Source organism: Leptonychotes weddellii, chromosome 4 (genome assembly GCF_054177405.1).
Source record: "Leptonychotes weddellii isolate Sample4059 chromosome 4, ASM5417740v2, whole genome shotgun sequence".
Taxonomy (NCBI): domain Eukaryota; kingdom Metazoa; phylum Chordata; class Mammalia; order Carnivora; family Phocidae; genus Leptonychotes; species Leptonychotes weddellii.
Genome location: NC_138372.1, coordinates 168084487 through 168112139, shown reverse-complemented (window position 1 = coordinate 168112139; position 27653 = coordinate 168084487). Strand labels below are relative to the sequence as shown.

The window sequence follows — 27653 nt, the reverse complement described above, 5'->3', positions numbered from 1 at the left end:
AGAATTGCATAATAGAATGTTAAATGAAGGCAGCCAGGGATAAATCTGCATAGTTGCAGGGGCGCTTGGGTGGCTCAGTCGTTAAGCGTCTGCCTTCGGCTCAGGTCATGATCCCAGGGTCCTGGGATCGAGCCCCACGTCGGGCTCCCTGCTCCATGGGAAGCCTGCTTCTCCCTCTTCCACTCCCCCTGCTTGTGTTTCCTCTCTAGCTGTCTCTCTCTCTGTGTCAAATAAATAAATCTTAAAAAAAAAAAAAAATCTGCATAGTTGCACACATTGTAGAAGACTGACGTTTTAACAGGGATTACCTCTGATGGCATTTCAGGCAACTTTTATTTTCTTTGTATTTTTCTGTATTTTCTGTAATAAGTGTGTGTTTTGATATCAGAGAAAAATCTACATTATATGAAAGCAATCACAGTGCCCATCATTACAGACAGGGAAGCCAGACCCGTTCGTTCAGTGGGCTGTCACCCACAGGTGCCCCTTTAGAAAGTGCTCCGTGATCTGTGAAGGCAGGTGAGGAGTGGGGCATGCCCAGTGGCCCCTACCCATAAGCTCCCAGGTATCTGGTACGTCCTGAACGAGGTAACATGCATGTGAGATCTTCTGGAAGGGAGCCGCCTTCCTCCTCTTGGAGGGGCTCTTCGCTGTGCGTGAGGCTGCCTTCCGTCGTGGGGCTACTGCTGCTGTAGCCGGCCTGTGACTCCATGCCCCTCACACCGTCTCCCCCAGGAACTTGTGCTCTGCTCTCGCTGCGGCGTTCGTCCCCATAGCGAACGGGTCAGAATATCGACTTGGATCCTTGGTTCTGTGACCTCCAGGTCCAGGTGGGAGAGAGGAAAGGTGATTGCGTGGGTTTAAGCTATAGGTTTAAGCCTGAGCCACGGGCTTCTCTGTAGGGTTAGCACATCCCTCTCGCACGGGCCTGAAACTGGTTTGTGCTGAAACCATGAGATCTCCACAGTAGGCTGTGCCCCGGCCCGGCCCACCTGCAGCACGGCCAGGACGTGCCCTGCTGGCCGTTGCCCTGCGTCTGTCAGGTGCCAGGAGGTGCTGCCCCAGCAGCTTCCGTGGTGGGCTGTGAGCCCGGAGCCTGCTGCCCTCCTCGGCGCTTCTTGGCCCGAGGCCTACCTGCTGGGAGCATTTCGGTGGCCGAAGGCAGGGAACTTCCAGCGTTGTTCACATTGCTCCCTGGGGACCCCCCCTGAGACCTGGGGGCCCCAGGGTCTCTGTGCCGGCTTGCCTGTCTTTACAGCCGGGGTTAGAGTCTGTAGTCCCCTGCCACGCTGGAGGGAGTAAGTTGGAGGTAAGCAAAAGCCCTGAGAGACGGCTCTTAGCAGGGTCGCTGTTGGCACTTTGTCATCACGCAGGACTGTGGCGATGGGCAGGGAACTGCTGTAGCACCTCCCCCCCCCCACCCGGGGTGCCCACCCGTGGGAGAACCTCCGCAAGCCTTCACTCTTCTTTTCTGCTCAGCCCAGGTTCCTGCCCTGTGTGCCCATCCCTTACTTAGGGGGAGGGCTGGGACGAGGGTCCCACGCTGGCAAGGGGGCTGCCCGGAGATCATGCACGGGGCAGGTGTCACACAGAATGGTCCGGGACCCTCCTCTGAAAAGTTAGTGACAGTCCACACCCCGAGGGGTGGACTTCTTGAGGCGGACCAGCGGCGTCCCGCAGAAGCCTCACTTAGAAGCAGTGACAGGCTCGCCTTCCATGGCGTCTGTAAGAAAAACACCGAAACTTCCTGGTTGCTGTGACCCAGTTACTCATACACAGGAAGTCGATGACTCATTCACTACGTTTCCCTTTCACTGATTGAGATGTGGCTCTAAAAATGGAATTTTTAAGCACGTGTGCCGAGTCAGCAGCCGCGGTTCCGCAAACACTCATCGCCTACGTCACCTGACACTGGGTTAGAGGCTCGGGCTCCCCTGCCCTCGGAACCCGCCCCGTCGGGGGTGCGGACTCACCCGCGCGCCGAGGGGGGGCTCAGGGGCTGTGCGGGCCTTGGACCTGCCGTCTCCCTCCCCCAGCTGTGACCATCCAGTGTTCCTGGATGAAAAAGGAGGGGTTAGCCTTCCCATTCCCAAGGGTTTCCCCCGCCCAGGGCAGCAGTAGGACCAGCACAGACACCCCGGGAAACGCCTTCCCAACAGAACTGTGCGCTCTGTGGCCGGGCGGGGAGAGGTGGCTGCACGCAGCTTGGGGCGGGGGCGGCGGCAGGTGCAGGCCTGGGCGTCGGGCATGGTTTTCACAAGCAGATGGAAAATGCATGTCTCGGGGAAGGCTTGGAGAAGGTGGGAGCACCTGGACGGTGGGGAGGATTGCTTGGCCTGCCTCGGGCTGGCTGGCATGGCCACAGCTGGAGAGGAGCTGGGGTCTTCCCACGGGGTAGGGCTTTGGGGCGAGGTCCCCGCTGAGAGCAGCTCAGGGGCGTCTCTCTGGTGAAGTCTTCCCAGATCCTCCTCCTCTTGGGCTGTCACTTACCCAGCAGATGTTGACAGCATTCATGGTGGAGGAGGCTGAGTTGAGAACCGCCCCCCATCTCCGCACCCGGTGGGCGGTGGCTCGGGGTGCGGAGCCCTCCCCACCTCCCCCTGTCCCTCCCCGGCACATCTGCATCAGACTCTCCGTTCCTCCTTCAGCACGGGTCAGGGGAGATGGGCCTCACGGAGATTTGCCCTCTGGGCGATACTGGAATTAATTCTCCGAGTCATCTGTGTTAACCGTGATGAAGGTGTGTGTGTGCTGTTCAGGATTTGGTTTTCGTCTCAGAACATTATCCACCTGTTGGGGCCAGGAGCTAACAGTCCCAGGAAAGTGGCCGTCGCCCGCACACCATTCTGTCCCTTTCTCATGCGCACGTGCTCTTGTGTGCACCTTGGCCTGAGCTAGATCCTCTCCGGTGCTTGGTTCGTGAGTCCTGCTTGTCCTGGGAGTTTACACTTGGGATTGACTCCCTGTGAAGTATAAAAATGAATCCAGGATCTCTCCGAGGACTGAGGCTGGGCGGGAGTCTTTATCCTCTTTGGTAGGAGAGTTTCCTTCCCGAGGGCATAAAACTGCTGGGAACTCTCCTGGCTCTGCTTGGAAAACTATTAGAGCTTTAACTTGTGATTGTATATTCCACACACCTTCCCACGAGCTGTCAGTATTTTCACTGTTAAAAGCCAGAAGCAAGGAAGAAATATCTTGTGAAGTCACATATTTCATGATTCTATTTACCATTGTGTTTTCCCATTGCTTTTATTAATACAGGTTAGTAACGCAAGCTGTGGACAGTTTCCCTTGGTCCCCATGGCCAATATTCTATAAGTGATAGGTATCATGGAGACAGGAGAAATAGGCTCAACCAGAGAAATGGGCCGCAGGTGTGTCTGTGCCCGTGGTTAGATTTTGGGAAGGTAAACTCATCTGAATCTAGCTGGGGACGGATGGCTGCTGATGGGCGGGAGGAAGCTTTGGTCCAGAAGTGGGCACCGCACTTGCTGCTCCTGTCTGAGCCTTGGACGGCTTCACTTTTCAGAGGCGGCACCTCGGCTCCATAGCTGCGATGCACGGTCAACTGTGAAAAGCACTTTGTAAACTGGAAAGCCCTTATTCAGGGTGGAGAGTGCTCCGGTTCCTGAAATGGACTGTGTCTCTGTGGCTGGACATTCCCTGGGGCACAGTCGTAACTTCTGTGGTTCAACTGTGCTTCTGTATTGGCAAGATTCCTCTTGCTGGTTAGGCTTCTGCCTGAGAGCGTGGACCACGTACTAGTGGGCTGTGGAGTCCACTCCTGGGCACGGTCGGGATCTGCAGTGCGAAGGATCGCGTGTGACCTGCGCTTACGAGGAGTAAGCACGCCTAATCCATTAGATGACGTGCACTCAGACGGTGTCCTGGGAGGAGACACATGAGCTGCCTGAGAGCACTATTTATTTTTGTATGCTTGGTCCTGGACATGACCCAGCACATAAGGGGCACACGAGTGTGCTCGTTGTAGGGGTGGTGTGTTGTGTGCGAGTCTGTAAATACGGCATCTCCGGTCATAATAGGTTAGTGAGACAGACCTGAAGGTTCCAGATGGGACAGCTCAGTGAGATTCCTAACCTTTAAAGCATGTTCGCTTTCTCGTACAAAGAAAACAAAACAAAAAAGTAACTGAAGGACTCTGAGTTTTTCTAGGTCAGAAATGCAGTAAAAACAGCTTAAATTATTTTTAGTAGCATACTTTTGTTTCCAGTAAATGTCAGTAGGGATTGAAGTACATGGGATTTTTTTTTTTTTTTAAATGAGGAGGATTTAAAAAAAAAAAAATGTGAGCAAAAACTAAGAGGATTCTGTTACTGGACAAATATTTAATCGTTTTTTTTTTTCCTAAGCCACAGTTTGAACTTTATTAGAATTAGTGAAAATTTGAGTTGGGGTAAAGTTTCTTTCTACTGTCTGTGGCGGGAAAAATACGTTCCTTGATTAAATTAATGACTTAACTAGGAATGCAGGAGGGCCACCACCTTGGTGTTTTTGGCCCCTTTAATCACATGTGAATCGTAGCCCTTTGATCTTGTCTCCTCTTCTGATAATTCACACTGTCCCATCTTCCCAGTCGTATGCAAAGAAAGAGCAGCAATGTACATAGCACATATATAACCAATGAGTCACTAACAGTGCATTTTTAAATCAAGAATTGGCTTGATGTTGAAGCACCTCCTTTGTGGAAATGGGGTGTTGGTCTATTGCAGAGGAGGAGGTGAGTTGTGGTTTCCAGGGGCAGGAGAGATTGCACGGATAGTTGAGTGCTCGTGTTGACCTGAGCACAGCTGTCTGAAGCCCCTGGAATGGGGGCTGGGGTGTAGGAAGTGGTGGTGCTCAGTGGGGTGTGGCAGGGTGTGTTTATGAGCGCTGGTGTCGGGAAGGCGCGAGTTTCTTGGCTCTTGAGGTTGCAAACGTCTTCCTTCCTGACTTCTTCCTGAAAGAGTAAAGGACTCTTTCTGAGTGACTTTGGCAGCCTTTCCTTACGTGTCTGAGCCTCAGCTTCCACAGTTATAAATGGAAAGAGATTGACCAGATGTTTCTGGGCTCTTCTTGTGCATCAGGTGCTCTTAGACCCTAGGGCAGGCAGATCTTCCTCAAGTTGCTCAGGTCCAGCTGGGGAGACAGCCAAATGGGATTACAGCACAGTGTAGCAAATTTGTCCTGGAAATGTGAATAAAGCAAGCTAGAGACAGAAGTAAGGGGCTCTGACAAGTGAAGGCTGGTCCTCGGGATTGAGAAGGTCTTGGAGTGGCAGAAGACAAGGCTGAGGCCAGATGGTGTGCACGGGAAGGCTGATTGTTGGAGCCAGGTGGTGGGCAGCCACGGAAGTATGTGGGCAGGGTGAGATCAGACTCTCTGGCCTGGAGTGTAGAAAGTGGGTCGGTGGGGGTGCCTGGAAGTCAAGACCCCGTTAGAGGGCTTCCCTCACTCCCTGTCCTGGGTGAAACGGGGATCCGAGCTGGGGTGGAGAGGGATGGATAGGAAAGGATGAATTCGAGAGGAAGCTGGTAAAATGAGGAGGACTGTTGTGCAGTTGGCTGTGAGGATTGGGTGGCAAGGGTCTTGATGGTGGGGAGACCACGGCCTCATGGATGGAGGCATGTCCTGGGGGGGAAAGCAGTTTAATTGGGCGTGCAGTTTCAACTGTCTGTGAGCTTGTGTAACAGACGAAGGGGGCTGGGTAGAGCATCCAACACTTGCAGGATCTGGGCAGAGCAAGGAGAGGACCAAGGAAGGAACAATTTGAAAAAGGAGGGCATGGTGCCGTGTCACATGCCCCCCTTGAGCCTCGCAGTTGGGGGGGTGTCTCTGTGATGACACAGACCTGGAGAGGGGTAGGGGCGTGGGATTCAGGTTTTCCGTGGAAACGTGGGAGCACAGGGAGGAGGAGGAGGGAACGAGTGTGTCTGTGTGGGGGGCATGTGACAGCGAGGGTCCACGGGGGCTGGGAAGGGTGGGCCACATACGGGAGGAGGCGCACGAGTGTGCTCCAGGAGAGCCGCGGTTTCCCCGTGTAACGGGCGTTCTCTTGGCCGTTCCAGTGCTCGCACCTCCCGCGCCGCCGCCACCCATCCAAGGATATGCCTTCAAGCCTCCGCCTAGACCCGACTTCGGGACCTCCGGGAGAACAATCAAGTTACAGGCCAACTTCTTTGAAATGGACATTCCAAAAATTGACATCTATCATTATGAATTGGATATCAAGCCAGAGAAATGCCCAAGGAGAGTTAACAGGTATTCTGTCGTTTCATCCTTTATTGATCTTGATTGATTTATGTGGATAATCTATGCACACAAGCCCACCATTTTAAACTAATCAACCCTTCCATTCCCAGCAGGTCCTTCCCTGGGGGTTTCTGTTGTAGTTACTTTTTGAAAAATGTTTTGTGTATTTCACTGTATCTTGATACATTTGTTAAGTGTGTAGCTCCATGAGTTTGGACAAATATGTGCGCATGCCCATCAGCTCAGAACGTTGCCTCATGCCTTTTCATCAGTCCCAGCCCGAAGGCTGGTGCTCTGACCTGTGTCACCACTGATTTGTTCCCTGCTGGGGGAGGGGGGCTGGGACACAGAGGAGTCTTAGAGCCTGTGAGATAGTCTCCCCCCACCTGCTCCTTCGACTCGGCACGACGTTTTTGAGATTGACTGGTATCGCTGTATTAATAGCTTCTTACTTTTATTGCTGAGGAATATTTCATGATATGAATATTTCATAATTTATTCATTTTCTTGTTGGATGCTTGGGCTGTCTAGGCTTTGCCATCATGAACAAAGCTGCCGTGAACATAGCTGTTCAAGTCTTTTTTTGTGGACATGCATTTTCATTTCTCTTAGATACAAACTCAGAAGTGAAATTGCTGTATCATAGGAGAGGTGCGGGTTTAGCTGCATGAGAAACCTCGAAGTCGTTGTCCAGAGTGGCTGCTGACTCATTCTCCTGTCAGAGGTGTGAGGTTCTGGGTGTTCCACGTCCTTCTCAGCATGTGGGAGAGTCAGCCTGTGAGATTTTTGCTGTTTCAGTGTGTCTCACGGTTTCTCTTTGTGGTTTTAATTTTCATGTCCTGGTAGCTAGCGAGTTGAGCACCTTTTCATGTGCTCATATCTGTAATTCCGTTATATTTACACATCACGTAGTATCAGGTCACATAGTATTTCTTTTTTTTTTTAAGATGTTTATTTGAGAGAGAGAGAGAGAGAACATGAGCCCCGGGGGGTGGGAGGGGGGCAGAGGGAGGAGCAGACTCCCCGCCGAGCAGGGAGCCCGACACAAGGCTCGATCCCCAGGACCCCAGGATCATGACCTGAGCCGAAGGCAGATGCTTCACCGACTGAGCCACCCAGGCGCCCCCTCATAGTATTTCTAATAAAGTGTCTGTTGAAGCCTCTTCCCTGTCTTGTCTCTTTGTTACTGATTTGTGGGAGTTTGTAATATATTTGAGGTGCAAGTCTATATTGGGCATGTTTTCACCTGGTTTGAGGCTTGCTATTTCACTTTCTAAGTGGTGTCTCTTAATGAGCAGATTTTTATAATTTTGTTGACATCCAGTCTATAAAATTTTGAAAATGGTTATCATATTGTGTGTTCTCTTCAGAAAATCTTCGTCTATCTGAAGGGTACAGGTATTTTTTTAAGCAGAATTACAGTTTGGGCCCATATATATATATTTATATATATATTTTAAGATTTTATTCATTTATTGGAGAGAGAGCGCAAGTGTGCAAGAGTGTGTGCAGGCACAGGGGAGGAGCAGAGACAGAATCTCATCCAGACTCTGAGTTGAGCTCAGGGCCTGACACGGAGCTTGGAGATCGTGACCTGAGCCAAAACCAAGAGTTGGTGGCTTAACCCAGTGGGCCACCCAGGTGTCCCAGGCCTGTATATTTATTTAGGCCTGTGATCCATCTTGGATTAATGTTTGTGTGTGGTGGGAGGTAAGGGTCTGTTGAGAAGACTTTTCTTTCCCCATTGATTTACCTGGGCACCTTTGGGGGCAGGGGTGAATCAGTTGATTTTCATTGCTACCAGAAAGTCCCCTGGAATGTTTTATTGCAGTGGCTTTGAAACTACAGATCAATTTGGAGAAAGTGGATGCTGTTGAATCTCTTGGTCCAAACACATTGCTGCCCTCCCCCTTGATTAGGTCTACTTTAATTTCTTGCAGAACTTATTGATACTTTTCAACATAGAGGTTTTTCATTTTATTTACTCTTAAGTATGTTGTGTTCTTTGATGTTATTATAAATTGTATTTTAAAATTTCATTGTCCAGGAGGGAAGTTTTTCAGGAGGGAATGACTGCCAACGAGTGTGGGGTTTCTTTTCGGAGTGATGACAAATGTTCTAAACTTAGACTGTGGTGCTCTGAGGGGGACAACCCTGTGAATATACTATAACCATTTAGTTGTGCACTTTAAAGATGTTGAAGAGTTTTTCATTTTTTAACAAAGATCGTTTTCTTTCTTTCCAGTTTCTAATGCATTTTATTTATTTATTTATTTTTTACTCACTTTATTGCAGCGGCTAAGAAATCCAGTATAAATAATGTTGAATATATGTGGTGAAAACAGACATCCTTGCCTTGTTTCCACTCTTATGGGGGAATCATTCATTCCTTTGCCTATAAAATATTCTGTTAGTTGTAGGATTTTCTTGGAGACTCTTTGTCAGGCTGAGGGAATTCTCTCCTAATTTGCTGAGAAGTATCCTCATCATTAGGTGTTGAGTTCTGTCAGATGCTTTCTCTGCATCTGTTGGGGTGATCATGTAGTTTTTCTTCTTTTTTTCCCCCAAGTCCTGTTTTATTTTTAAAGATTTATTTATTTATTTGAGGGAGGGTGGGGGGGCAGAGGGAGAGAGAGTCTCAAGCAGACTCCGTGCTGAGTGCAGAGCCTGACGCAGGGCTTGATCTCACGACCCTGAGATCGTGACCTGAGCCGAAACCAAGAGTCGGACTCTGAACTGACTGAGCCCCACAGACGCCCCTTCCCACCTCCTGTTAATGAGATAGTATTGCATTGATTTTTTTATGTTAAATTAGCTTGAATTTCTGAGTCATGATGTATTATTTTACCCACATCTTTAGTCATGATCAGTTATTTTCTATATTGCCAGATTTAATTTATTAGCATTTTGTTGTCAATTTTTGTGTCTCTACTTCCGAGAGACATTGATCTGTACTTTTCTTCTCTTCTCAGGTTTTGATAGCAGGGGTATGTGACATTGTCACGCATGCTGGGAGGTGCTCCGTCCTCTCCAGATGCTGGAAGAGGAAAGTAAAAGAGTGGTATAATTTCTTTCTTAAATGTGTGACTGAATGTGTCATTGAAATCACGTGGACCTAGGGTTTTCTTCATACCGTTTAATTTCTTTATCAGAGATCGGGCTGTTCAGAATTTTCTCTTTTTGTGTCAGTTTGATAGTTTGCGTCTTTCGAGGAGTCTATTTCATCTACGTGGTTGAGTTGACTTGCTAAAAACTGTTGACAGGGTCCCTTTAACGTCTGTGGGACTTGTAGGGCAGACCCTGTTTGTGTCTTCTCTCTCTGCCTTCATCCGCTTTGCTAGGGGTTTGTCAATTATATTCTTCTTTTCATAGAAACAGCATTTTACTTTGCTGATTTTTCTCTTTTGTTGATGCCCCCCTTCCGTTTTCTTTTCTCTGATCTTTCTTACCCTATTCATTTTGAGGTTAGATCATCAAATTTAAACCTTCCTTCTTCTCCAGTCCTTTTGTTTGAGGCTGTAGATTTCCCTCTGAGCCTGGTTTTAGCTACAGCCCACAGGTTTTGATACATTTTAATTTTCATTCAAAATATTTTCTCATTTTCCCTGTGTATTCTTCTTTAACCCATATTTTTTTATTTGTTTTTAGAAATGTGTTCAAATTTTAACTCTTTGGGTTTTTTTTGTTTGTTTTTTTTTTTTGATACCCTGTTGTCATTGATTGCTAATTTAATTCCTTTATGATTAGAGAACATACTCTGTAAGATTTCAGTCTTCTGAAATTTATTGGAACTTATTTTATGGCTAAGCCTGCGATTTATCTTAAGTGTTATTGAGACACTTGAAAAGAATGTGTATCCTGGTTTTGGTGGGGTTGGAGATTTATGAATAGTAGATGGAGTTGGTTGATAGTATTGTTCCAAGCCTTTATACCCATTCTCATTGTTTTCGTCCTGCTGTGATGTGGATTTGTCTATTTCTCCCTTTAGTACTGTTTTTATTTCATGTGTTTCAAAGCTCTGTTCCTAGATAGACACATTTATAATTTTTTGTCTTCCATGGTAAATTGATCTCTTCATCACTAGGAAGTATTCTCCATATTTTGTAACTCTTCTTGTTTAAAAAGCCTTTCCTGCCTGATTATTAATACAGTCTCAACCATTCTTAGGCATACTGTTGAGCTGATACATACCTTTGTACATACTTGTGCTCTCAACCTGTGTGTGTGTGTGTGTGTGCATATGTCAAGTATGTCCATTGTAGATATCACAGGGACTTACTTTATTTCTGAATTTTTTTTTTAAATTTTATTTATTTATTTGAGAGAGAGAATGAGATAGAGCGTGAGAGGGGGGAGGGTCAGAGGGGGAAGCAGACTCCCCGCCGAGCAGGGAGCCCGACGCGGGACTCGATCCCGGGACTCCAGGATCACGACCTGAGCCGAAGGCAGTTTCTTAACCAACTGGGCCACCCAGGCGCCCCTTATTTCTGGATTTTAATGGGTATGTTAGATTTGCTTAAATATAATGTAAATTTAAATTTAATTATCTGTGGTTGAAGTCTACCATCTCGCTATTTTTTAAAATTTCTGTATCTGTTTTTTTATTCTTGTTTCTCTTTTCCCTTCTCCTTTTGAGCTCATCAAACGTTCTTTATTCCATTTATTCCCTCTTCTTGTTTGTAACTTTACCTCTTTTTGCTTTTTAAGTGATTGCTTTCCAAATTTCAGTATGCATCTTTGATTTACCAGTCTACTTAGTGTTAATACTGTAACTTCATATAAAATGTAAGAATTTTATAGTAGTGTAATTCTGTTTACCCATCTGTCTATTGTTGTCATGTATTTTACTTCTGTATACATTATAAATTCCATGGTACGATGCTGTTAGTTTAAGGAAATTAAGAAAACAGTCTGTTTACCCGTATATGAGCCATACCTGGTTCTCTGCTGATGTGTGTTTTCACCTGGCACCATTTCCTTTCAGCCTGAAGAATATCCTTTAGCCTTTCTTGTGCAAGTGTGCCCATGATGAATTCTTCTAGCACCTTTTTGAAATCTACAAATGTGTTTATTTCCTTCTTATTTTTGAAAGATTTTTTTGCTGGGTATAGAATTCTAAATTTACCTTTTCCCCCCAACACTTTAAAGTTGTCATTATATTACCTTTTAATCATCATTATTTCTGACGAATTTTCACTTTATTTTCTTATTGTACTTCACCTGTATGTAATTTGTCATTTTTTCCTGTGAATATTTTCTGTTTTAATTTTGCTTTTCAGCAGTTTGACTCTGACGTAGCTAAGTGTGATTTTCTTTGTATTTTTCCTTCTTGGTGTTCATTAGAGTTTTTCTGGATTTGTATGTTGATTATCTTTCATGAAATTTGGGTGAAATGCTGGCTGTCATTTCTTAAAATATTTTTTCTGCCCCATTTTCTCCTTTATGGGATTGCAATTATGTGTTTGTTAGGCCATTTTTATATTGTCTTCAGGTCATTGAGCCTGTGATTTTTAAAAAAGTCTTTTTCCTCTCTTTCTACAGTTTGGATAATCCTTATTGATCTATCTTCAAGATCACTTTACCTCCTCCACTTTTTTTTGTCGTATCCAATCTTCTGTGGTAATCGTCTAATAATTGTTTTTCGTTTAGATACAGTACTTTTCAGTTCTAGATTTTGCATTTGGTTCTTTTTCATAGTTTCTCTGCTGAGACTCCCCAGCTGTTCACTCATTGTCCCCATCTTTTTCTTAATGACCTGAATGTACTTACAGTAATTTTTTTACAGTAATTTTAATTACAGCAGTCCTTGTCTGCTAATTACAACATATGGCTCATTTCAAGATCTGTTCCTATCGACAGGTTTTTCCTTAGATTACTCATGCCACCCTTTTGCTTATTTACACACATAGTAAATTGTTGTTGAACATTATGTACATTACATCGAGGGAGGCTGGCTTTTGCTGTCTTCTCTGGTACCTTGCCTCACAAACTCCTACCTCTTCTGCAGACCCAGACTCTGCTCCCCATCTCCTCAGTGCGACAGGACTGCTGCTGTCCGGTGCTCCTTCCCCCGGGTTGTGGTTTGGAAACTGCCCCCTGGCTGAGTGGGTGTGCGGCTTACCTCATGTGTTTCCCTTGCCTCAGTAATCACAGTCTTTTTTTTTTTTTTTTTAATTTTTTTTTTTTTATTTGCGAGAGAGGGAATGAGAGAGAGCATCAGAGGGAGGAGGGTCAGAGGGAGAAGCAGACTCCCTGCTGAGCAGGGAGCCTGATGTGGGACTCGAGCCCAGGACTCCAGGATCATGACCTGAGCCGAAGGCAGTCGCTCAACCAACTGAGCCACCCAGGTGCCCAGTAATCACAGTCTTAAGCTGCCTGTTTTTCATTTTGCCAAAAATAGCCGTCTCATATTTTCTCTAGTTTTGTAGTTAAGTTCGTGGAAGGGTAAGTCCAATACTAATTACTTTGTCATGGTCAGAAACAGAATTCTCAGTTGCAGTTTGAGAACTCACGTTGGCTGCCCAGTTTGTGCTGGTACCTTGTGAAGTGCTCTTTGCTAGAATATTGTTTTTCCTGATTACAGTCTTTTTAAGAGAAAGAATGTTTGGGCATTCAGTTCCCTTATCTATAAAACGAAACGGTTGGACTGGGTATTTACCCTGAAGATACAGATGTAGTGAAAGGAAAGGCCATATGCACCCCAGTGTTCATAGCAGCAATGTCTGCAATCGCCAAACTGTGGGAAGAGCCCAGATGTCCATTGACAGATGAATGGATAAAGAAGATGTGGTCCATATAGACAATGGAATATTACTCAGCCATCAGAACAGATGAATACCTGCCATTTACATCAACATGGATGGGACTGGAGGGTATTATGCTAAGGGAAATAAGTCAGTCAGAGAAAGACAATTATATGGTTTCACTCATATGTGGAACGTAAGGAATAGCGTAGAGGAAGAGAGAGAGAACTGAATGGGAAGAAATCAGAGAGGGAGACCAAACCATGGAGACTCTTTTTTTTTTTTTTTTTTAAAGATTTTATTTATTTATTTGAGAGAGAGAGAGAGAGCGCACATGAGAGGGGGAGGGTCAGGGGAGAAGCAGACTCCCTGCTGAGCAGGGAGCCCGATGCGGGACTCGATCCCAGGGACTCCAGGATCATGACCTGAGCCGAAGGCAGTCGCTTAACCAACTGAGCCACCCAGGCACCCCCACCATGGAGACTCTTGACTCTGGGAAACAAACTGAGGGTTGCTGGAGGGGAGGAGGTTGGGGGGATGGGGTAACAGGGTGATGGGCATTAAGGAGGGCACGTCATGTGATGAGCACTGGGTGTTATATACAACTAATGAATCATTGAACACTGCATCTGAAACGAATGATATATTATCTGTTGGCTAATTGAATTTAAATTTTAAAAAAAAGCTTCTATCTTAAAAAAAAAAACTAAGCAACTGGATTTGCCCAGTGTGACCAATATACATTGGTCCAGGCTCTTTATTTTTAATTTTTTAAAGTAGGCTCCACGTCCAGTGTAGGGCTTGAATTCATAATCCTGAGTTTGAGAGTTGCATGCTCTACCAGCTGAGCCAGCCCAGCGTCCCAGTCCGCGCTCTTTAGAGGGTGATTTGGTGTAATATTAAAATAAAAATAGTATATGCCCTTTGATCCACCAGTTGTACCACTAAGTATTTATCCCACAAAGGTATGGCTCCAAAGAGACAGCACTTGACAGTTATATGAGAACCTTTAAAATATGTGCTTACTAAAAAACACGTGTTTCTGAAGAAAAACTTTGGGCACAGCTGGTTTCAACAGCTCTCTTTACTGACGACCTTCCAGTCTGAAACGCTTTGAGCCTGTCCGTGAATGGCCTTGTTTGTTGCTGAGTTTCCCTGAGGCAAACACCTGTGTGGAACAGATTCACTATACTCTCAGAGGATGAGGCACAGAGAAGCATGCACACTTTCTGGGCTTTTTCTTGATATAATGGCCGTTGGGCTCTTATTACGCCATCAGCCCCATTATACAAGATGAGGTGGTTTTTGTTGTTGTTGTTGTTTTTTCCCCATGAAGGAGAGATGACTAAGGCTTTGTCATCTGGCAACAGAAAAAGGCTGCTGGTGGTTAAAATTTGATGTCTTTACCTGACTCTGCCACCACATCCTTGGTGTAGTTACATCGACAAGGTTCTAAAGTTACCCGGTGTTTGGAAATTCCCTCAAGTCAAACAGTAAGTCATAAAGATGGGGTTTGAGCTGCATTTTTGTGGCCAAGGCCGGCCCACTTACTAGCATGCCATGCTCTCCCCTGGGTTTTGAGCCAACCTGAGAATTGCGGCCCAGTTAAATGTGTGAGCCTTCAGGATTCTTTATTTTACTATGACTCCTGACGGACTTTGGCTAAGGTCCAATCTCAAAATTGTTATCCATCAAAATAATGTAGAAAAAATGTTGGAAGTGAAGTTTTCCTGTTACCCAAACCCACATGCTAGCACTGTGCTTCATCCCTCCCTCTTCCAACCTTGCTGGCAGCATGACCAGCCACACTTATGAAACCCCCACTCATGGGGGTGCAGTGTGGGCGAGAGAGGCGCGGTTCATGGCCCCAGTGGGGAAGAGTGCTGCTGGCAGCGACGGGTAGTACTCGGAGGCTGCGCTGCTGGAGGGAGGCTGTGCTCTGTCCCCCTGGGAGTGACTGGCGCGATGGTCCTTAACATCCCGTCTTCTTACCTAGTTCTCCTTCCACACGACAGTCTCTGTGACAGCAAGGACAGTGTCTGAATTCTGAGTCCCCCCAGCCTTGTGCAGGGCACATGGTAGATGTTTAGTAAGTTCAACCCTGAAGCTGTGTGCAAAGCTGAGTGAAAACTGCCATCCATCTACTGTATGATGCGTCACTGTGAGTTCTCGCCTCGTGTACCCTCCATCCCTGGCCATACCATCCATCACTGTTCACCGAATGGCTGCTGTAGGAGGGGTTCAGTATAAGGCAAGGTACCTCGTCCCAGGATGCATCCACTATCACTGTGGGTGCGGAGATGGTCCCACGGAGTAGCCAGAGCACGGCGCGGGTCTCGGCTGGGTGGGCCTTGCCAGCGGCAGTAAGAAACCTTTTCAGTGGGCCAAAATTAGCCGCACTCTGCTCAGAGCGCAGGATGGCCTACAAAAAGAAGGCGTGCTCCTTGTCTTTTGACCGTCCTTGCTTGCTTGTTCCTCTCGAGCTCTGTCAAGTGGCCCTAGGAGAACACTGCAGAAGTGATCACCGTGTGCCCGGGGTGTGGCTGTGCGTGGGTGTGGCAGGAGGTGGGGTGGCGTGGCAGGAGGTGGGGTGGCGTGGCAGGAGGTGGGGTGGCGTGGCAGGAGGTGGGTGGCCTGGCAGGAGGTGGGTGGTGCCGCATGGCTGTGTTGTTTGCAGCCTGCTCTGTACTTTGGGCACTGCCCACTAGAGGGATTGTCCATTTGGTCAAGGCTTTTTAGAAGAGTGATTATGTTAAAATTAAAATACTATGTATATCCTTTTAAGTATTTATCCCAAAGAGAGATGTACAAAGATGTCTAATATTGTGATGGGAAAAAAGAGAAACCATCCGCATGTCAATCAGGAGGGATGGTTAAGTCGACGTTCTGTGCAGTACAATGCAACCGTAGACAACAGTGAAAGGGAGCTTCCAGTGTGAACATCAAGTCTGGAAACAGACAACTAGGTCATAAGTGGTCTGTTAATATGAGTTATGGCACATGATCCAATGATATCTCTCTTTCTAGACTTGATGGCCACTTTGTATCTAGTGACAAGGGAGGGTCTCAGAGAAACCTAGAGGGAAAACAGCAAGCTCCAGAACCATGGGTTTGATGCCATATGTTTGAAAAAGCATAATACACTGTATTTCTTTTTATGTACCTGTGTATTTTTGTAAATGCATAGATTTGAAAATGATCAAATCACTTCTGAGAAGAGGATTGAGATGAGGAGGTGGTCTAGGCAGACTTTTGGCATTATCTGTATTTGAAGTTGACAGTGAAGATGTAGTAATGCAAAACCTCTGTAGTTAGGAATTAAAAGACTACATTTTATTTATTTGTTTGTTTAGAGGGGGAGAGAGAGCACACAGAAGGAGAGGGAGAGAGAATTTTAAGCAGGCTCCCCACTGAGCCTGGGGCTCATTCTCACGACCCTGAGATCATGACCTGAGCCTAAATCAAGACTCGGAAACTTAACTGACTGAGCCACCCAGGCGCCCCAAGACTACCTTTTTTTTTAAAAGAGAAAACTTGCCCAGAATTATGGCAAAAGGGTAAACAAAGCAAATAGGGAGCGGGCCAGCCTGTTTGGATTAGCAAACATGTTCTGGTTACTGCCAGGCGGTTTTGCATCTTGCTGCTCCCCCTTAGTAGCACGTGTTTGTGTGTCTCTGCGTCCTCTGAGGCTCTGTGGGGACTGAGTGTGTTGTGCGTGTGACAAGCCCGGCAGACATTTTAATACGAGCACCATTCTGTAAGAGACGAGTCCAGAAGGGGTCTGCAGAGTGAGCACCCATAGTCTTTGGGCACTGTTGCCTTTTGAGTGAAGTCAGGAGCGTAGCCTGGGGTTCATGTTTAGTAAAGGTGTTTGTCCTGGGAGCCAAACTCGTGTAGTGCAGGGTGAAACATGGTAAGAAGGAAGAACTAAACACAAGAGACCCAGCAAGTCACACGTCCCCAGGTAGTTGCTGTCAGAAGTCTCCCAACAGTTGCTAAGGAGCAGCTAGTCAAGTCAGGTCCCTGGGGCTCTCGTTTAATGGGTGCAGGCCTGCCCCTGAGGAATCCGAGGAAGGCCTGGAGATGGGCCGTGGTGATGGTTGCAGAGCAGTGTGAATGTACCTCATGCCGCCGGGCCGTACGTGGAACAGTGAGTGAAATGGCAAGTTGTTTTTTGAGGGGCTTTTTTGTTGTTTTGTTTTTTTGTGGGCAGCAAAGTTTATTGAGGAATATTGAACAGTAGTGCAAAGCTCCCCAAGAGGGAGGCGACCCGAGAGGGTTGCCCTGAAATGGCAAGTTTTATGTTACTTTATTGCACCTCTATTAAAATGGAGAGAGACCAAGAGACAGGAAGGAAGGAAGGAAAGTTAGTTAGTTAGTTACTGGCCATTTTATTTATTTGTTTGTTTGTTTAGAGGGGGAGAGAGAGCACACAGAAGGAGAGCCGGTCAGTGTTAATGAAGGGAAGGGACCTCCGTATTTTACAATTAGTGGGCATCCTGTCTTAAAAATTAAGTGGTATGATCCCTATTTATGTTTTGCACAAGATCGTACAAGGTGACAGCGCCCTCCTTGCCACGAGAGTCAGCCACTGAGGCATGGGAGGAGAACATGGGTGATAATTGGGGTCTTCTCTCCATCCTTGTGGCGGCCAGGGTTCTGGATGACTGGTCGCCCGAGCAGGGCTGCTTTGTAGTACGTCGGGGTGACTCCTGCCTGCACTGATTGAACGGCTTCCTTCTTTCACCAAATATTTACTGAGCCTCAGCTGTGTGCCACATTCTGCCAGGTGCTGATAGTTCCTGAGTGCGGAGGATGTGACTCCTGCCGCAGAAGAGCCCACTGTTTGGTACGTGAGTGGAACTGTCATGCCAACCGTTGGATCCAACTCCGGATAGTAAGCGTTCGTAGAGGCAAGTGGCGTGGGCCCCAGCTTAGTGCTGCGAATACTGGACACCAGTCCCTTCCCTCATTGCACTCGTGCGTGAAACTGGGCTTCCTGGGTTTCTTTGATGATTGACCTCGCCCACAAGCTCCTCCCCTTCCTCACCGCCCTCCTGAGAGTGCGAACAAATGAATGAGTGAGTGAGTGAGTAAATGAACAAATAAAGACTTAGTACTTGGGGGAAATGTGTGCATTTATGGAGTATCCGCGATGTACTGGGCCCTGGAATTACACAGGTAGAAAAAGGCAAGGACTGCACTTTTCTGCAGGTTCGCCTGGGTTTTCAACAAATACAGCACCAAGGTCCACCAGTAATGGTACTATTTCCTCTTTACAGTCCTTCTCCCATTCTTGTCCTTCTGTGGTGCCCGTGGTCTGTAGTCCAGCTTTGGACACAAGCGGCAAAAGCCGCATCTTTGTTTTATTGTGCATCTCGGAGGGAGAGCTCTACCAGATGAAGGACAGTTTCCACCTGTTCCTAGTTTGCTAACTTAAAAAAAAAAAGAAAATTGTGAATAGGTGTTGAATTTTAGTAAATGCTTTTTCCTACATCTTTGAGATGATTGTAATTTAAAATTTTTTTACATCTGTTTTTTAAAATATAAATCAAATTTATTGAGATATAATTACATACAACAAAATGCATCCATTTTTAGTTTATAGTTAATGAGCTTTAAAAAAAACCCGTGTGTACACATATGACAACCACCTTAATCAATCAGGGTGTGGAACACTCTGACTCCCCCAAAGCTCCTTCCGGCCCCTTTGCAGCTATCCCCGCCCCTGTCCAGAGGCAACCACTGATGAGCCTTCTGTTGAGGATTCATTTTGGCCTTTGAGAGAGTCCCCTGCAAGTGGATCCTGCAGCGCATACCGTGTTGTACTGGCCTCCTTCCGAGCGCATTTCTAAGATGCGGCCAGCGGCTTGCACGTGCTAGCGATCCACACGATGGAGTAAGTGTCCCGTTGTAAACTTGTGCCCTAATCGGTCTGTTCACCAGTTGACAGACGTATGAGCTGTTTCCAGTTTGGGACTGTTACAGACGTTTGCATACAAGTGTTGACGTAGTTTGTGCTTTCATTTCTCTTACGTAATTATTGGGTGTTACTGGATAACGTGGTGACTATCCATTGGCCTTTATCAGAAATGGCCAGCTTTCCCCCATAGAGTGGCCATACTCTTGTAACTTCATGGCAGCACCAGGTGAATCTGTTGTCCCTGCCGGCCTTTGCTGACCCGGCCTGGGCAGTCTTTGGGATGCTAGCCAGAGCCGGTGGGTGCGTGCTGGGGTCTCCTCGTGGTTCCAGTGACCAACGAGGAACGTCTTTCTGTGTGCTTACTGGCCGTTCCTGGAGCAGCTTTTCCAGTGTGTCTGTTCTTAGCCTTTCCCCATTGTTTACAGTTCACTTGTTTGTCTTACTGAGTTACGAGAATCTTTAAAACATATTATGCGTGCATGTCCTCTGTCAGACATGTATGTGTGTGTTTCTCGAATATTTGCTTCCGGTGTCTTGTCTTTTCCTTTTTGTAACCGTAGCTTTTAAAGAGTAAAAGTTTTCATTTTGATGATGTTTTTGAATTTATTATTTTATTTTTGCAGTTCATACTGTTTGTGTTCTAAGAAATCTTTGTCTATCCCAAGGGTCATTAGAGATTTTTCTCCTGTTTTCTTCCGGAAGCGTTGCAGCTGTAGATTTTACTTGATGTCTGTAATATGTTTTGTGTTGGTTACTTTTGTCAAGTTAAGTCCAACCTTTCATTCCTGGTATCTGCCCAACATTGACTCAGTGTCATTTTTCATGAGTTGCTGAACTCAGTTTGTTAATACAGTGGACCCTTGAACAACCCGGCTTGAACGGCTCATGTCCACTTATGTGGATTTTTTTCAATAAATATGGTACTGAAAGTAAATGTATTTTCATTTCCTCGTGATTTTCTTTTTCTTTTTTTTTTTTTAAAGATTTTATTTATTTATTTGAGACAGAGAGAATGAGATACAGAGAGCATGAAAGGGAGGAGGGTCAGAGGGAGAAGCAGACTCCCTGCCGAGCAGGGAGCCCGATGCGGGACTCGATCCCGGGACTCCAGGATCATGACCTGAGCCGAAGGCAGTCGCTTAACCAACTGAGCCACCCAGGCGCCCTCCTCGTGATTTTCTTAATAACGTTTTCTTTTCTCTAGCTTACTTTATTGTAAGACTACAGTATACGATATGTACAATATACAAGATGAGTGTTGATCCTCTCGGATACCGGTGTTGGTCAGTGGTAGGCTATTAGTAGTTAAGTTGTGGGACTGTCAAAAGTTATATGTGGGGTTTTGACTGTGTAGGGGGTTGGCGCCCCTCACCCTTGCCCTGTTCCAGGGTCAGCTGTACTGTTTCTTTATCCGTGTTTATAAGTGAGATTAGCCCATGGTCCTCTTTATTCTGTCCAGAATAAATTTGCATCCAGTTGGATGACTTGCTCTTTGGGTGTGGGTGGAACTCTCCATAGAGCTGTCTGGAGCTTGAGTGGACAGGGACACCTTGACTGAGAAGCTGGGGTCTTTGAAGCTTGGAGAGCGGTGGTCTGGAGACAGCCTCTCTCTGATGATGGCCCAGAGGAGCGTGTGGAGACGCGGCACTGTGGCTGCTGGCTGGGGGCGCGCTGTGATGTCCCACACTGCGTTAGAGGCCTGGTGCGTTCTCGGTGGAACCATCAGAGAAGATGATGCCCAGAGGCTCTGTTTGCCCCGGGGATGTCTTAGGCACTGGGTGTCTGGGCAGGATTGGCTGCCTCCCTAGCGCCTCATCGGCTGTGATGAGCCCAGTTGAAGATCGACTGGGCAAAGCCAGTTTGAATAAGGAAAGCCTTCATAGGCCAGCTGTCCTCATATTCTGGCAAAGGAAGGGAATGAATTCTTGCTTCCTGAAGGATGACCAAAGCTCTAGGCCAGAGAGAAAGATCCTTAGAACCAAGCTGAGCTCAGATCTGCCCTGCTGGGGGCGGTCTCTCAGATGTCCTCTCCCTCCCCTCACCCCACTTGCCCTGCTCCCACATCCCATGAGCTGCTGACAATGACTGAGATTTGGAGCCTGTCCCAGTCTATTCACTATCAATCCTTTGCATTTTTCCCTTACGAGGGACCTTCGGGGGGCCAGGCCCGTATCACAGCCTTTCCTCTCTGTATTTTATGAGGCATTGTGTGTAAGAAGAGTCAAGTACTTGGGGAGTTAAATTAGAATGCCTCAAAACCACCCTGAAATGCTGACAGCGGTGCTAAGTGGGGCCCTCTTGGAGCAGACCGGCAGAGAGGGTGGGTGGGCATCGCTTTTCCTTGAGCCTTGAGCCAGTGGGATAGTTGAGCTGTCTCTGGCCATTCAGAGTGTGTTCCTGCACGCCTCCCTGCTGAGCTGTGGCCAGGCAGGCACAGTGGGCAAGGGGGGGGGGCACAGGTCTAGTCTGCCTATGGAGCCCCGAAACAGAAGGGTTCCTGTGTGTTTGTTGGACTTCTGCCGCTGTGATGCCCGGGTAACACGCAGCACCAGCATCTCAGTGCCTGTCACAACAGAGATCCTGTTTCGTGCTCATGGCCCTGCAGGTCACCTGACCATCCCGGCTGGGTCAGGCTGCCCCTGGGCTGTGAGGCAAGTTTAGGGTCTTTGTTCTGGAGCCCACATGAAAGGGCAGCAGATCCCAGGAGCACAAGAGGCCAAGCCAGACACACAAACCCCAGGAAAGCCTCGGCGTGGGTCACCTCTTTGGACTTGGCAGTGACCAGAGCAAGGCCACAGCTGAGCCAGCACCCGGTGTCGACCAGGGAGGGGTGGTGTCTGCTCTGGTGGGCGATCCTGCAGAGTCAGCCTGCAGAGCACATGGTATCCGATCCTCCAGCTTTGGGAACAGGAACCCCAGGAAGTTCTGGGTGCTTGTGTTTTCTGCCGGATGTAGGATGCAGGGTGCCCGGCGTGGGGGAGGCTGTCCCGTGTTTGACCGACCGAGTGAGCGTCAGCCCACTGAAGGTTCTGATCTGAGTCTTTAGAGAAGGACGTTGAAAGTCATCTCACTAGAAGGAGCCACAGGTCTTAGAAAATGGCTCATAAACCGGTGTTGGAAGAATGTTGTCCTTGCATGCCATTTCTCTGATTTTATTGACATTTTGCTTGAATTCTGTCCTATTTCAGGGAAATAGTGGAACATATGGTCCAGCACTTTAAAACACAGATCTTTGGGGATCGGAAACCAGTGTTTGATGGAAGAAAGAATCTCTACACAGCGATGCCCCTTCCAATTGGGAGGGATAAGGTAAGTTTACAGGGATGCGTTTGCATCAGACGATGTGCAATGAGGTAAAATTCAAACGTGTTGTTACATACTAAATCACCTGGGAGGAAAGTGCGGCCGGTTGCTGTGTGCTTCATCCTGAGATCTGTAGAAACTACTTCTGTGTGTTGTGCTCACCTGTGTTGGTGGGGGGGTCAGCCAGGTTCAGAGACAGGAGCCGAGAGCTTCTCAGAACGACAGCACACGTCACACATGCCGCACCCCCCCCACCCCCGTGCACACACATGCACGGCGCCTGCGCCACACGCCGCCGTCAGACCAGAGCCCAGCTTGCTGGGACTGTAGAGACCCGTGGAAGAGCATGTTTGCGGGGCTGGGATGTGTGTGATGGTGGCCGTGAGATCCAGCAGAGGTCCAGCCTGAGCCACGGTTCCCGCTGAATGATAATCACTGATCAGTAACCACCAGGGATAGTGCTAATATTAAAATGTTGCCTTTTCTTATTGTTTTTGTTGTCATGGCTTTACTTAAAGAGTAATACAATTTCTGCCTAGAAGTTGTCACTTCTTGGCACATCTTCCAACAAATGGGCTGATCCAGGATGGTTTATTAATAGGAGAAGAGCAAAGCTCAGCTCAGAAATAATCTTCACACAAACTTTAAAAACAAAAAACACAGCAGAGAAATAAGTAACTTCACGAGTGTCCCAGTGAGAGCAGTGAAGTTGATTCCGTTTGAGAATGACCTACCCAATTAACTTCTTAAGCCCCTGGGTCCCTGGGAAGGAGTGCAGCTGGGTGCTTACAGAGTCTCACACTGCTGGCCAGCAAGATGCAGGTTCTCCGCAGCCATGAAATGTTTTCGCTTTTCCGTTTTTTTATAATCTCAACATGACTGAGTTCCTTATGCTCGTTTGAATCGCCAGGAGACCAGGCAGTTTTGGCGCTGGGTGGCACAGCTCGGACTTGGCCGTGCTCTGATAACAGAGTACGTTATGGCCGAGGCAAGGCCACGCCGTGATAAGGGCTCCTTACCAGCTGGTCTCAAGGGGATCCCGAGATAACAGTGGTGCATGACGGGGCTGGGTGGGGGTGACTGACATTGGCATTCTGAATTAGAGGGAGTCCCGGGACCCTTTGCCTGTCCACTGAGTTGGGATCATGCCTTGCAAAGAAACATGCTGGTGCATTTGAAATTTATTGATTATGAAGTTTTTAATTTGCACGTTTGTTTTTGTTTAAACTTGTGTAAGAGAAAAAAGCATAAGGAGTTTATTCCCAGTTTATCTGTACACATGTATAATCAGACACTAGGCGGGGCATAGGAACATTTTCCTTCAGAAGGAGTGGGGGAGTCGATACAGTGTTCAAATTTGAAACTTGTCCTTATAGAAGTTAACCAGGCTCTGGGGTAAACCAGGACCTGATTCAGGTGCTTGCGTTGCCCTCTTCTGGGGTGGGACCTTGAGGAAGCCATCTTAAAGCCCCAAGTGCCACATCTATAAAAGCAGGGCGGGGGGGGGCGGGGTGTACAGAAGCCACCTCCCAGGGTTCTTGTGAAAACTGAATGAATCCCCCCCAGGAAGAGGATCTCCACCAGTGATGAGCTGCATGTGCCCCTGATGCAGGACCTGGGGGAAGGGGGTCTGCATTTCTACGACGCAGCTCCCAGGTGATGCCCATACTGCTGGTCCCAAATCATACTTAGTATCGTCAGGGTTTCAAGTACTTAATTACAACACGGCCAGCAGAGACTGCTGGGTGTGGTTAGTGGTCTAAGAGGTCAGGATGTGCCCTCCATGCTCTCAAGTTTCACCCCCCGCTTTTTGTGCGTTCTGCAGATGAGCATGGAGAGCCTGCCCCAGACCGCTGCTTCCCATCATTTTTCAGTTTCTGTCAAACAGTTGCGATATGCAGATGTTAATCTCTTCAGTTTAAGAGCTGATATGATGTGGCCCCTTTCCTGCTCCCAGATACTCACCTCTTGTGGCAAATCGTCTCTTGCTGTTGTTTTCTTTTACTTTTTTTTTTTTTTTGGTAAAGTACTTTTCTTTGTGTGATGGGCACTTCTGTAGCCCGAGAAAATCCTTTACTGTCCCCTTCACCTGTGTGTGCTGGTGGCTGGATGGGGGCTGCAGGGGGCTCTCGTCCAGGTCTGCACACAAAACGTGGCCTGTGGCCCGTGGCTCTCACTCACGGAAGGCAGCGCTTGTAGTTTATCGTTTCTCCTGCTAAGTAGCTCACGCGCTTTAAGTCCAGCCCCTGTGTGGGAGGCCAGGCACCCTGGTTGGGCTGAGAGATGCTGTGGCCCAGACCAGGCCCTCACGTTTCAGAATCTGAGACTGAGGAAGCTGTAGGAGTTGATCACCATTTGGGGTTTAGCTCCCAGGCCCTCTTCCCAGTGACATAATGTGATTTGCGAGATCAGAATGTATGTCGCTTGTTGCTCCTGGCACTGGGTCCAGCCTTGGGACCCCTCTTTGGGTCTTCAGCTTCTTGTAGCTACATTCTCTCTCTGCTTATTCAGGGAAGGCATGAGTGTCTCCTTCCTAGAAGGCAGTCACACGTCAGGCCAGGGGCACAACTCGAATCGGTAAGAGACCCCACGAGGAAGGGAGGACATGTCTGCACAAACACACGGCTCGGCGCTGCCGCCTGTTCAGCTCTGTGCTGCACATCAGGCCGGGGCCGTGAGCGCAAGCCCGCTGACTGCTGACTTGAACAGGTGATGGGGGTTCTGGGCAGGGCAGAGAGGCTTCCGCGCTGGCTCCGAGGGTCAGGAGGTTTGAGGGCAGGCAGGAGGGGAGGGCAGAGGCCGTGGGGGCAGGGAACCACCTGTCAGGTCCCTTCCTTGGGCAGCATCCAGGTAAAGGGTCTGCTCAGCCTTGTCTGCTCTTTGGGGCTATTCTGCTGCCTCCCAGCGCTAAGGGTCCCTCCGGGAGCCACAGCGTTTGTCCAAGTGCCTTGAAGCCAGCTGGCCCGGGTCAGAGGTGCTCGGCAGGTGTGGCTCTCACCTGGCAGAGCCGCCACTTGCTGGTACCTGCGGGTCGCACTGATGAGGGTGACTGAGTCCCCACGCCCCTCGCAGACGTACGAGGAAGGACTGTGGTTTTGTCCAAAGTGATTTGGAGGGACGACAGTTGGCTTTTGAAGAGGCTGGTTGCCGAGCAGTGACAGATGGCCTTTCATATCAGCGCCCTGCACACATCTCGCCCATGACGTGACCTGCACGGCCCGCTCGGGAAGGCTCGGTGGGGGGTGGCCCCGGGCCCTGCGCATACTGCCTCTCTTTCCCCGGAAGAGGTGGCAGTGAGTTCCTGGGGCCTCGGCCACACAGCAGCCCAGTGTAGACAAGAGAACCCGGTGGAAACACCCCTGCCTCCCCCGTCCACGGTTTCTCGGTCACCGACGGTGCTCTTCTCCCGCTCCTCGCGGGGTAGGTGTCCCCGTGGGGCTCCCCCGGGGCAGCTCTGGAGACTTTGAGTGTGGGCCTTTGGTCTGTCTGAAGAGCCTGACTCTCACTTCTCCGGGCCGGGGTGTAGCCGGCAGCCCCTGCGTCCCACCACCTCCAGTCAGCAGCCTTGGGCTGCTGCGTTGTTGGGACCGAGAGCGGCAGGTTGGTGAGAAATTGAAGTATCTCGGTGTGTGGACGGACTCTGCTGGCCGGGGCCCAGACCGACATGAGGGTGTCCTGAGGCTGGCGTCACAGCCGAAGGCTGGCGCCGCCCCGCCCCGTGATGGGGCATTTCTTCTGAAGGTGCCACTGTCCCGAAGCTGTCGGATAGGCGTGCCAGGCAGCCCCTCGAGGCACCCTGTGTGTGGCAGACTCGTGGGGCCTGGAGCTGGTTCCGCTCCCTTTGTGTGGGGCCACGAGGAGGCCGGGCCGGAACCCCCTTAAACATGGGTAGAAGTATCTTTTGCTGAAGGAAAATACACCCCCTCCACCCCCCCCCTTAGTTTGCTTGTGGAGGCGTTTCCCCCAGCTTTACGGAGGTATAATTGACACATAAAATTGCATATATTTGAAGTGTGCATGATGACTTGATATATGTATATGTTGTGGACTGATCACCACAATTAACACATCCATCACCTCCTGTAATTACCACTTTTTAACTTTTTTTCACATTTTCTTAATTGACGTGGCAAAATGGTATTGCAGTGCTTTTCTTGCAAAGAAAAGTTTGGTTTGTTTATCTGAATGCCTCATTACTTCATAAAAACATCATTTGTGCTCAGGGCCAGACTCTAATCTCCTTAAGGACAGGTTCTCCGCGTGCCTGAGCCCCAGCGCAGCCCTTCCCACGGAGGCTGCCGGCCATAGTCACGCAGGATCGGGGTTGGGGGGGGCATCTTCAGACTTTTATTTCTAATTGGAGTATAGTGGACATGCAGCACTGTATTGGTTTCAGGTATACAACATAGTGATTCAACAATTCTGTCCGTTACAAAATGCTCCCCATGATGAGTGTGGTCACCACCTGTCGCTGCACCAGGTCATGATGGTATTGGCCATATTCCCTGAGCTGCACTGATCATCCCTGTGACTTAACTTATTTTATACCCAGAAGTGTGTACCTCTTCATCCCCTCCATGTACTTCACCCAGCCTCCCTCCCCTCCCCTCTCGTGACCACTAGTCTGTTCTCCATATTTACAAGTCTGTTTCCGTTCTTCAAATTCCAGGTATAAATGCAATCCTGTGGTGGTCGTCGTTCTCTGTGTGTTTCACTTAGCATAATATCCTCCAGATCCATCCATGTTGTTGCAAATGGCAAGAGACCCCCCCTTTTTGATGGCTGAGCAATATTCCATTGTGCATGGATAGCACCTCCTTATCCATTCGTTGGTCAGCAGCACCTGGGCTGCTTTCCTGTCTTGACCATCGAAGATAATGCTGCGATCCGCTCAGGGACGCATGTCTGTTTCAGATTAGTGTTTTCATTTTCTGCAGGTAGATCTCTAGTAGTGGCATTACTGGATCGGACCGTGTGGTGCTCCTGCTGTTCGCTTTTTGCGGACCCTCCGTACTGTCTGCCACGGTGGCTGCGTCCCCGCCGGCACTCTGTACTGGTCGTCTTTTTTTTTTAAAGATTTTATTTATTTATTTGAGAGAGAGAGAACGAGAGACAGAGAGCATGAGAGGGAGGAGGGTCAGAGGGAGAAGCAGACTCGCCGCTGAGCAGGAAGCCCGATGCGGGACTCGATCCCGGGACTCCAGGATCATGACCTGAGCCGAAGGCAGTCGCTTAACCAACTGAGCCACCCAGGCGCCCCATGATTTTATTTATTTAAGAGAGAGAGAGCATGAGAAGGGGGAGGGTCAGAGGGAGAAGCAGACTCCCTGCCGAGCAGGGAGCCCGATGCGGGACTCGATCCTGTGACTCCAGGATCATGACCTGAGCCGAAGGCAGTCGCTTAACCAACTGAGCCACCCAGGCGCCCCATGATT

General features: G+C 48.3%; 1 protein-coding gene across 3 annotated transcripts in view; it reads left to right on the top strand.

Annotated features, from left to right (window-relative positions):
- Positions 1–27653, top strand: part of AGO2 (argonaute RISC catalytic component 2) — a 105367-nt gene that overhangs the window by 40248 nt on the left and 37466 nt on the right. For 2 of the 3 annotated variants that reach the window (XM_081816623.1, XM_081816625.1), the window contains exons 2-3: positions 6066–6258; positions 22104–22224. In XM_081816623.1, the coding sequence (XP_081672749.1) occupies positions 6066–6258; positions 22104–22224 (314 nt within the window). The remainder of the gene's footprint in view (positions 1–6065; positions 6259–22103; positions 22225–27653) is intronic. The other variant, XM_081816626.1, reaches the window with a different exon arrangement.